This window comes from Artibeus jamaicensis, unplaced genomic scaffold (genome assembly GCF_021234435.1).
Source record: "Artibeus jamaicensis isolate MK-2021 breed Jamaican fruit bat unplaced genomic scaffold, CSHL_Jam_final contig_477, whole genome shotgun sequence".
Classification (NCBI taxonomy): Eukaryota; Metazoa; Chordata; class Mammalia; order Chiroptera; family Phyllostomidae; genus Artibeus; species Artibeus jamaicensis.
The window spans coordinates 7,142,568-7,154,046 of record NW_026521854.1 but is presented as its reverse complement, the minus strand read 5'-3'; the positions used below and the strand labels follow the sequence as shown (position 1 = coordinate 7,154,046).

At 53.7% G+C, this 11,479-nt stretch overlaps 1 protein-coding gene across 5 annotated transcripts in view; it reads left to right on the top strand.

The window, feature by feature from the left end:
• Positions 1-2,863: 2,863 nt before the first annotated feature.
• Positions 2,864-11,479, top strand: part of MAST3 (microtubule associated serine/threonine kinase 3) — a 34,347-nt gene continuing 25,731 nt past the window's right edge. For 2 of the 5 annotated variants that reach the window (XM_037142020.2, XM_037142019.2), the window contains exons 1-3: positions 2,864-2,943; positions 7,694-7,725; positions 10,176-10,265. In XM_037142020.2, coding sequence (XP_036997915.2) covers positions 2,899-2,943; positions 7,694-7,725; positions 10,176-10,265 — 167 coding nt within the window. In that variant the 5' untranslated portion in view covers positions 2,864-2,898. Of the gene's footprint in view, positions 2,944-7,693; positions 7,726-9,332; positions 9,891-10,175; positions 10,266-11,479 lie in introns of those variants that run through there. The other 3 variants (XM_053668122.1, XM_037142021.2, XM_037142024.2) reach the window with 2 other exon arrangements.

Sequence of the window (11,479 nt, the reverse complement as noted above, 5' to 3'; positions counted from 1 at the left end):
GAGTAGAGCTCCTCAGATAAAGCAGGGCATTTGAGACCTTCCTGGTGGCTCCCCATCCAACAGCTCCCCATTTGCCCAGCCTTCCATCCCCAGTATGGGGAATCTCTCTTTTCCCCAGGATTCTAGCCTAAGTCCCAAGGAAGACTATGATTGGCTGAGCTTGAGTCACATGCCCACATTACACCAATCACAGTGGCTGAGGTGAATGAAGATTCTAGGTCACTTGTCCACCCCAGCCTGGCATACAGGAGAACTTTTAATTAGAACTAGCCAGAGACAGAACAGTTGGCCATTACAGGGCATGAGCTTCCCATCACCCGGGATATGCAATCCACAACCTGAAGTCCATTTAGTGTAGGGTAGCCAGATAAAACACAGGACACCTAGTTAAATTCGAATTTCAAATAGGCAACATATAACTTTTCAGCATAACTGTGTTCCAAGTATTGCATGGAACATATACTGAAAAATTATTCGTTGTTTACCTAAAAATTTATTTTAACTGCTGGGCTGTATTAGTTTGCTAGGGCTGACATAATAAAGTTTCACAGATTGAGTGGCTTCAACAACAGAAATTTATTCCTAACAGTTCTGGGGGCTGGAAGTTCAAGATCAAGGTGTCGGGAGGTTTGGTTTCTTCTGGAGGTGCTCTCCCTTGTTGGTGCTCCTTCTCCCCGCGTCTCCGCATGGTTACCCCTCTGTGCCTGCCTGTGTCCTAATCTCCTCTTCGTATAACGACACCAGTCATATCCCATTAGGATACACCTACACCCACATGACCTCATTTTACTTTAATCACCTCTTTAAAGCTGCCATTTTCTAAGATAGTCACATTCTGAAGTCCTGGGGGTGAGGATGTCAACACATGAATTTGGGAGGAACACAGTTCAGCCCATAATAGCAGTTGCTGTGGAAAACAGTCTGGTAGTTTTTGAGAAAGTTAAAACATCGAGTTACCATATGACCCAGGAATTTGCTCTTAGACATACACCCAGGAGAACAGACAGCAATGTCCTCACAGCAACTTGCGCATGGCCGTTCACAGCAGCACTAGTCACAACAGCCCAAACATGAAAACGACCCAAAGGTCCACCAACGGATGAATGGATAAACAAGGAGTGTTACATTTGTAAAGGAATATTACTTGACATTAAAAAGTAATGAAGTACTGACATTTGCTGCAATGCAGATGAATCTTCAGAGCATTATGCCAAATAAAAGAAGCCAGGCACAAAGACCACATGTTGTATGATCCCGTTTATATGAAATGCCCTGTCAGAACAGGGGAAATCCATAGAGACAGGAAGCAGACTGGTGGCTTCCAGGGGCGGAGGGAGGGGATGGGGAGTGGCTGCTATGGGTACAGGGTTTCTTTCGGTGGTGACAAGATGAAAACGTTCTGGAACTAGATAGTGGTGATGGTTGCGTGACTTGGTGATATGCTAAAATCATGCAACTGCACTTCAAAAGGAGGATTTTTATGGTATGTGAATTATAGGTCAATTTAAAAATGTGTATGAGAAGAACGAGTCTTGCCTGGGAGTCCTGGATTTTTATGTGCTCAGTGTGGCCACCCTAACTGGGTGAGCCCTGCAGAACCTCACAGGGTGGAAGACTCCCCTCCGGCCTGATGACAGACTCTCTATTGTCCAGGTCCCAGAGTGGGACAGCCAAGGGGACCTGCAGCGGCAGAGATGGTGGGAGTCCCAGTACATGAGAGAATGTGGGTGCTTACTTGGGACTTTGGGCTTTTCCCAGCCTCAGTTCTCCTTCTGCAAAGTGGGTCTGAACAATTATTATCAGGTACCAGAAGGAGGTGGTTGTCATGAGGAACTTAGCCAGACGCCCAGCTTGGCATTGGGCAGAGGCAGCCATCCCCAAAAAACAAACTGGCAACAACAGTGGCTGCCTGTTCTTGTAAGTAAGATTGTATCGGCATTAGGGCCAGGATTAGGGTGAGGCAGGGTAGTGCAGAGGCAGAGTTTGATCCTGTCTTTATTTAAAATGTTGTTGTTTAATAGATCATGCATTCTTGTATTAGTTTTGGTTTTTTTTAATTTTGTGTTAAAATATTATTTATCTTGCCCTGGCTGGTGTTAGCTCAGTGGATTGAGCACGGGTTGCAATCCAGAGGGTTGTCAGCTCGATTCCCAGTCAGGGCACATGCCTGGGTTGTGGTCCAGGTCCCCAGTAGGTGGCGTGCCAGAGGCAACCACACATTGATGTTTCTCTTCCTCTCTTTCTCCTCTTCCCCTCTCCCCAAAAATGAATGAATAAAATCTTTAAAAAATATTATTTATCTTGGTTATTGAGTTGGGGGTGCTTAAAGATTCTGCACAAGACCTAGCTGGTGTGGCTCAATTGGTTGGAGTGTCATCCTGTAGACCCAAGGGTCTCTGATTCAATTACTGGTCAGAGCACATACCTAGCTTTCCAGTTCCATCCACAGTCGGGGCACGGACCAGAAGGCAACCAATGGATATTTCTCCCACGTAATGATGCATCTGTGTGTGTCTCTCTCTCAAAAAGCAATGAACAAACGTCCTCGGGTGAGGATAAAAAAAAAAACTTGCACCAAGGTCAGTGCCTCACTCACCTCACCCTACCAGCCTTGTGCCCTGGTCACATAGATTAACCTCGTCCAGTCTCAGTTCCCTCATCTGCAAAATGGGGATGATACTACTCTCTCTCTTCTAAGGGGATTCATTGATGTTTACTTCTAGGTTCGAGGTGGGGCGGGGCCTGGAAGGGCGGGGCGGGCTTGCCCAATGGGGGCAGGGCCTTCTAGGAAGACTCCAGGGAGGGGCGGGGCCAGGCCGCACCAGCTGACCGGCTTAGCCAATGGCGGGGCCTCTCAGGCTCTGGCAGAGCAGGAGGCGAGCTGACAGCGCGGACTAGATGGCCATGGACGAGCCGAGCCTCCTGCGGCGCCGCGGGCTCCAGGTGAGGACCCTGAGCGGGCGGGAGCGAGGCCGAGTGGACCCGGTCTAAGGACCGGGCCGGGGCTTAGGCGGACTAGGGGAACCTGAGGGAGAGGGAGGGGCGCGCTCCGATTTCTCCCTCTTGCCCAACCACTTCTCAAAGTGCTCGCCTGGCGGGAAAGGGGTATGCTTCCTTTGACATATGGGGAAACTGAGGCTGCAGATGTTAGCCTGAGAGCTTTAAAGGGGATAAGAGATTCGCCTTCCTCCCAGCTACTTTAATAACATGAGCAACAGCAGGTCTTGAGCGCTCACCATATGTCCATCGTTGTACTAATCCCATTAGAGAGATACACTAATATTAATTAATAGGTATTAAACTTGCCGCTGCGCCCCTGCCTCAGCTCACCCCTAAGGCAAGCCAGGGAAGTTAGGGCTGTCCAGGCACTCATTTGTCAGATGAGGAAACTGTATCTGAGAAAGTCACTAGACTGAGGTCACTCCGAGTCTTTAACCAGCTCTCTCAGGGATTTAACCCGAGTCTTTAACCAGCTCTCTCAGACACAAGCCACTGCTCCTTAGCTATGCGGGAGGTGGATGGCCGGAAGCACCCTTGCTTCTTGGGGCCTCAGTTTCCCCATGTGCCATAAGGGCCCCCTTCCTTTTTTTTACCTGGTCTGGTGTTCAGGAGGCTGAGCAGAGACCTATGTTCAAACCCATGCAGGGGCCCTGTGACCACGGTGCAGGGGCCCTGCAACCTCTCTGGGAATTGAGAGGATCTTGCCATTGCCCTCTGGGTCTTAGATCACACCCTTACCAAAGCCACAAGGTTGCAGGTGGGAAACCTGGCATTCGTCATTGATCCAATATTTATTCAGTGTTTGCTGTATGCCTGGCTCTGAAGATGCAGCAGGATATTCCCCATCCTCTGGTACCCTTCTCCTGGACCTCCCAGCCTGGTGGGAAAGACAAAGGCCAAAGCAGCAGCGACCCTGCGGAGTGGTCGGCTGCAATGTGGGATGCTCAGGCACACCAGGAAAGGGCAACTGACCAAGTGTTGTTGGTGGCCTTGGGGCAGAAGAGGCAGCAGCAGGTGGCAGGCAGGGTGTTTGGGGAAATGAAAGAGGCAGAAGGCAGCTAGAACCTAGAAAGGACTGAGGTGGGGGGTACTGAGGCTGGTGAAGGAGGGGGAAGGCAGGTCTTTGACCCAGGCTGCTGCAGAACTGTGAACTCTGCCAAAAGTGAAGGGGGGGGGGATGCGGGGCAGAGAACCGCCCCCTGCAAGCACCGAGAGTGTGGTAGGGGTGAGGGCAGAAGGACAGGAGCCGAGGCCAGAGGCATGAGTGAGGGGACTGGGTGCAGAGGAGGGGGTGGGGACAGACTGGTGAGCAATGGGATGTTGGGAAGGGACAGGCCCCGCCTGAAGCCCCAGTTAGACTGAAGCCCCACCCGCAGCCTCCTAAAATAGAGAAACTGCCTCCGGGTAGGCGAGTGGGGGCGCTGCTAACGTCAGAAGTGGGGGCCTGCTCCATGGGGAGGAAGCACCGTTCCCTGATGAGTCCCGTGTTACAAAACAGGAAACCGAGGCTCAGAGACATGTATCCACTGTCCAGGTGTCATAGCGAGTAGGTGAGAGAATCCGGATTTAAATCCGGGCACATCCTGCTTCCCCTCCAACCAACCCCACACTTGCCCATGGACCACCAGTTTGCAGGCCACCAGTTCGTGTCAGATGTTGGTCAGGGAAGAAGTAGAGACTGGTCCTTCCTGGTTTTGGTTAAGCTCAGACTTCTGTGTAGCGTTTATAGGAGCCAGTTAACGTGAGCTGTTATTACTTCCATGACTACTACTTTTTTTCATCGTCTGCCACTTGGAAAGAGAATTTTAAAGCACCAGATCTCCAAACAGAGCCTCGGGAGCGGAGAAAGTGCCTAGAGCCTGTGTGTGGACTTTGCTCCCGCTGCTGCTGGGGAGGTTCTGTGGAAGGTCATCCTGCCTCCTTATGGCCCAGCGCCACTTGTTCTCCTCCTCCAGAAAGCCCCTGCTCTTGCGTGATGTGGTCCCTGCTCACATCTCTCCCACTTGTCTCCAGCTGAGGACTTCCCATGGGGCTTGGTGCCCACCTTGCGGAGTCACACCTCCACCCTACTGTTTTCCACCGGCCTGCTGGCCCAGCCTGACAGCCCCCTCCAGCCTGTTCTCTCCCTCGGGTCCCTTCTAATGTCCCCAGTATGGGGGTGTCTGTGCCCCGTTCTGTCTCCTCCAGACTGGGGGCTCCTCAGGATACAGCTGAGGCTTCTGGAAAGGAAAAGGGATGGCCAAGACAGCCAAGCTCAGAAGATGCTGTAAATATTATCTTTAAAGGGCAGTTCCAGGGGATCATCAGCACCTCCTACTCCCCCTTAGGCGGGAGTCACGCCAGGAGTGGGGAACAGCTGGCAAATGGGGCCTGAGGGTGGAAGCAGACGGTGCAGGGAGCCAAGGTTTGGGGGCGGTACAGGGAGAGCTCCGTGTAGGCCCAGCCTTGGGGGTGGGAGGCTGACCATCTTCCCTCACCTCTCTCTGCCACTTTACATCTTTTTGTATTTTGTAAGCAAATTTATATTTATGGCTAAATTGGTGGTTATCATTAACCTTACAGAACTATTGTCTTGGCTCTGATTTATAGAAGCCACCTTGAGCTTGCTCCTTGATTCCTCTCAGGATCTTATTGCAACTGGGCCGGTTTCCAAATGAGGAAACTAAGGCACAGAAGGGTGAAAGGCATAGAGGGGTCACACAGTCCTGATGTGGGGTAGCTGGACTGGGAATCCAGAGCTGTCAGGGGCTTAGGAAGGAAATGGGTGGAATTGGGAAGGGTGCAGCCAGTGCCCCTGGTCCAGATCCCAGTTCCTCTGTTTCTCTGCTTAGTAGGAGTTGGGGGATGAGGGAGCCAGCATAAGCTCCTCTTACAGTGGCCGGGGGGGGGGGGGGCAGAAGGAGACTCTAGTGGTGGTGGTGGTGGCTCCTGGGCCTATGACCTCTTGCCCTGAATGGTAGTGAGCTTCCCGTCCCTGGAGGTGTTTAAGCAGACAGAGACCTTAGGGTGGCAGGTCGACCTTCCCCTACCTTGAACATCTTGGTTTTCTGAGCTCAAAGTAGCTGGGCGAAAAAACATCCCCACAGACCCTCTTCTTTCCCCGCCCAGAGGCCCTGCCAAATGCTCCAGAGCCATTGTCCAGCACTTGGTCCCCTCCAGTTGGCTGCGGGGGCTGATGAAGTCACTGGTTGCCACAGCGAACGCCCTGCACTGGACGTGGGAGCCAGGAACCCACCTAGGTTAAAAATAGTCGTGTGTCCTGGACGCCACCACCCCCTGAGTGTGTGTGTGGGTGGAGTGGGGGGCGCCGCTTAAGAAACCTGAATTGTCCGCCTGCTCTCCACCAAGAAGTGTGGGCAACTGGCTTCCCCCAGCGTCTCAGTTTCCCGGACTGTAAAAAAATGGACCCTGCTCTTGATGTGGCAGTAGGCAGCTCGCTAAATGTGAAGTTTACCAGGATGGTCCACGGAGGCCCTTGCTGAGCGCAACAACTCACAACAATAATAAAAATAATAATGGCTGATCCACCTGGGGAACCTTCCTGACGTTACCTCCAAATTGGAGAAGAGAGAACTTAAACATGGGGAGTACAGTTACTCGGTCAAGAGCCACCCAGCCAGGAGAGAGGAGATCACAGATCTGGACCCAGGCCCAAGTGTTCCTAGATTCTAAACTTGTGCTGCATGGCCCTCTGAGAATTGAAAAACTCTCCAGGTGAGCCACGTTTAAGAGTGCACTCTGGGTTCACAGTAGACCCCAAGCGCAGGCCTGCCCTGCCTGTGGTGAGAGCGCCCGGGGTTGGGCAGGTCAGCTTGCTGGGCTCTAAACGGGTCTTCAGTAGGGGGATGATGGGCCAGTGCCCCGCCCCTCACCCATGCCCAGGACCCAGCCCGGTAGGATCTGTAGCGCAGAAGGGATGACTTTCAGATCTGGGAGGGGCAGGGTGAGGCAGACTGAGGACCCTCTCTTTCCTTGGACCTCTCGTTCCTCGACAGATTATTAGTACTGTTGGCATACTTCTTTATAAATATAACTGATTTGTTATTTTAAATAATGAAGTTATTTTTAATGCAGGCAGGGTATGAACTGGGCAGGGAGGTAGATTAGGAGTCCAGGAGGGACTCCTGGAGCTGACCTGCCCAACCCCGGGCGCTCTCACCACAGGCAGGGCAAAAAGAGGCCTGCGCTTGGGGTCTGCTGTGAACCCAGAGTGCACTCTCAAACGTGGCTCACCTGGAGAGTTTTTGAATTCTCAGAGGGCCGTGCAGCACAAGTTTAGAGCCTAGGAACACTTGGGCCTGGATCCAGATCTGTGATCTCCTCTCTCCTGGCTGGGTGGCTCTTCACCGAGTAACTGTTCTCCCCATGTTTAATTCTCTCTTCTCCAATTTGGAGGTAACGTCAGGAAGGTTCCCCAGGTGGATCCCTAGAGAAAGGGATACTTGAGCTGAGACCTGAGGGATGAGCTGCAATTAACTAGCTCTAGGGGAGAGGGGGAGTGGGCCTGGCAGAGGACACAGCAGGGGTGAAAATGCCGAGGCACAGCTGAGCCCAGTGTGTGGAGCAAGCAAAAAGAAAGGCATCTCTGGGGCAAAGTGGACGTGGGACCCACTTCTGGGTGAGGTGAGTGGGGGGCCAGGGGTGAGAACAGCTTATGTCCCTGGAAATGACCGCTGTTTTCATCTTCTTTCAGAAGGAGCTGAGCCTGCCTCGACGTGGACGTGGGTGAGTTCACCCGGGGCTGGTGGGCTGGGTGGGGGCCCCGTGGTGCTGGGCACAGACACTTCAACAGCAGCCTCTGAATCGTGAATTTATTTAATGACTAGAGCAGAGCTTATCACCTTGACCCTATCCCTAGTGTTTGCAAAGGGCTTCACAAGTGTCTCACTTGGCCTTACTTGTTGGCCTCACCACACGCTGGGAGGCCCAGGCTAGTTTGCAAATGAGGAAACTGGAGGTGCAAAGGGGTTGCATCACTGGCTCAAGGGCACCCAGCTCAGAAGGGGGCAAACTTCTCTGGCATCCAGAGCCCAGACTCAAGGATTCCGACCTAATATCCTGGAAGTTTCTTGCTTGCCTTCCTTGATGGGAAGCTCAGTTTCTTTCAGGGAACATGGGTAGAAAATTGTACCCTTCAGGGTCACATAAGCATTTCTATAGGCTGGCATTTTAGGATCCCCAACAGATCAAAGAACATTTTGCTCAGTGCCTTGGCTGGTAAACAGATGGAGAAAACAAAGCTCTGGAGAGGGCGGGATTTACCTTGTGCTGATGATCTGGAGGTGCGTGAGTGCTGACACCCTCTCTTTGGGGACTGTGTTCAACCAAGCTGGGGGTACAACTGCCTTGCCCCTCAGTGAAATTACTCAACAAATTATTTTTTTTTGAGCATCGGCTGTGTGCCAGGCTCTGTTGCAGGCACAGGGGACATGGGGACTAGTCACAGCTGGGCCCTGCCTGTGGAGCTCACACTCTCTTGGGGAGAGTGCTGGTGAAGTGATGTTATGATGAAGAGAAATGAAACACACAGGCTTTAGCCCTGAAGACGTGGGGCCTCCTGGAGGAAGTGCCATTTGAGCCTAAATCTGGAACAAGAGGAAGAGGCTGGGGGGAAAGTCTAAGGGGAGCAGCATTTCAGGCAGAGGGAATGGCGTGGGCAAAGGTCCTGAGGTGCAAACCAGCTTGGCATTGGAAGAACATCTGGGAGACATGGGCAGCGAGCACAGGGGAGAAGCAGGAAGAGAAGAAAGGCGAGGTGCTGGGGGTGGGATGAGAGTTTGAAATCTGATGGTGGGGATGAGGACAGAGTGGCCTTCAAGCCCTAACCATCTGCACTCCACGGACTGGGAATAATGCAGCTGGTGGGGAGGGGCCTGAAAGCCTCCTCAGAGGCTGGGGCTTGGACATTGCCCCAATGGCAGGTACTGTCCCCGGCCTTTGCCCAGGTCGGGTTGTGCACAGTGAATCAGTCCAAACCACAGAGGGCAAACCCCCGCGCCACGGGACAGGACTGGGACAAAGACTCCCTGAGGGCTGCCTAGTCTCTGCCACCTGCGGTGTGCCAGACTGGGTCCACCCGGGGACTCAAGGGAGCTAGAGCCAGACACAGACAACACCCGTCCTGTGGACACCTGTCTTTCGGGGTCCCAGCTGGACAGGAGGGAGGGTGGGATTTGGGGCAACTCGGGTGGTTGTGTAGGGACGGCTTCGAGGAGGAGGGGCGGGTGGGGCCAAAGTCGGATCTGAATGAAGGGGCCGACGTCCCAGGCAGAGGGACCCCCACGGCGCACAGGCCTGAGGTGTGGCGGGGTCCTTGGGTGTGCGCACAGAGGCTGAGACCCGCCGCCAGGGGTCGCCAACGTCCGGGATGGAGAATAGGGGCGGGGCCTACTCCAATCTTGGGTCCCGAAGACCCCTAGGGAGCAAGACAGAAGAGTCGAAGAGGGAGCGGGACCAGGCGATGGAGAAATGATGCAGGAGAGGAGGCAGTGAAGCCCTTCCTTTCTCTTGGTTCAGTCCGGGGACCTAGGACCTGGCAGTCCCTCCCTCCCCCGGTGTCCCTCCCCACAAGAGAGTGACACCCGACACTCCAGCCGACACCCTAAGCGCTCCAGCTGCCTTGCTGGGCCTGCGCGCAGGTGCGGGGCTCCGAGCCCCGCCCCGAAGCCAAGAAAGCCCGCCCTCCGGGCCCCCTGCGGCCCAGCCCCCTTGCCGCGTCCGCCCGGTGTGCTGTCCCCACGTCCGTGTCTGTTGGTCCCTGTCGGATTGAACCACAAGCAGGGTTTGGGGGGCCACAAAGGGACCGTTGGTATCCGGCCGTGTAAACGCGGCCCCGGCCTCACCATGAAGTCACGCAGGGACAAGCTGCACATCCCGGCGCTGACCCTCGAGTGAGTGGCTGGGGAAGGGGAAAGGCGGGGGTGGGCAGGCAGGCTGACAACCACCATTCCCCTGAGTCTCTGTTTAAGTCGTCCAGAGGCGCACCGCTGCCTCCAGGGAGCTTTCCTAGGTCATCTGTCTGGCCCGGTCCTCGAGGCCTGCAGAAGACCCAGAATCCTGGGCTTTGGGTCCCTTCTCCCTTCTCCTAGTGAACCGGAGCCCTAGTCCGGCCTCTGGATTAGGCCACACGAAGGGGCCGCTGCCAGGTTCACCGTCCCTGGCCTCTTTCTTTGCAGTCTATCTCCGAGTAGCCAGAGCCCGTCCTTGCTGAGCCCCAGCAGCCCCTGCAGCCCTTGCAGCCCTTCCCTGGGCCTGCACCCCTGGAGGTAAGTCTCAGCGAGCAGGGAGAGGCTCAGACATGCCCTGGTACACCCCAAAGTCTTCTTGGAAACTGCTCAGACCCAGCTCACTCCCCAAGGTACTGTGGGCTGCTGGCCTCACCTCTCTGGGCCTCAGTTTACCACTATATAAAATGGGACTGTGACCCACACTAGGGTCCTGATGGGGAAATTCCATTTTTAGCCATAGCCTGTATGTCCCCTGTCTGACAGGTGGCCAGGGCAAGCCCAGAACTTGAGCTGTTGCCCAAGGTCCTGAGACAGATGCTGGGTTCACAGGGCTCAGAAGCCTCCTCGTGAAAAGGCCTGGCTCCCAGGCTGTGACCTCAGGGATCCTCCCCCACTCAGCTGGCCAGAAAGTTCCTCCCTCTGAACACACACACACACACACACACACACACACACACACACTCAAGCTTAACCAGGTGAAAAAGTGTAGGCAGAAAAGAATCAGTCTCCCGTTCCCTCCACAACCCTGGGAGTGAGGCCCCCTTCCTGACCCCATTTCCCAGCTGAGGAAACTGAGGCTCAGAGAGGAGACACCAGTTCTCTTGGCTCAGTATGTCAGGGGGCCAAACAACAGAGCCAGCTTGGCCACCAGAGTCTGTTGAGAGTGTGAGCCACCCTCTGTGATTGGTGGGACTTAGAGTCGTACCCCCATACAAGGCAGAAAACCAGGGTCATCCTGGGCTCCTCACATAGCTCAGGCACCACTTCAGGGAGGTGACAGGTGTGAGGTCAGTGGTGCCTAGAATGTGACGGCCCATCAGTCCTTTACACCTTAATGTGAATGAGCTACTCAGCTTTTCCCACGGGCCTTAAATGGGAAGAAGAAAACAATTTGGAACCTGTGTTGGGTACCAGGCAATAGGCAGATACCTTCATTCAGTCACTTGATTCAAGCACTTCTGAGGCACCTACTGTATGCCAGGTGCTAAGGATATAGCTGTGAACAACATGAACATAGTCCCTCATTAATGGGACTGTCAGGAAGTGGGCAATGAACAAATGCATGGACAAAAAAAGTACATTTAACTGTACTTGAACAACAACAAAAATAAAAATAAAGCACTTAGAGCAGAAAAAAAAATCATTTAGACAGGGACCTCACAGCGGAGATTATGTTTGAGCTGAGATGTGGGTAGAACTATGGAAAGAGACAACAGACAGAGGGAATTGAATGTGCAAAGGTCCTGGGGCAG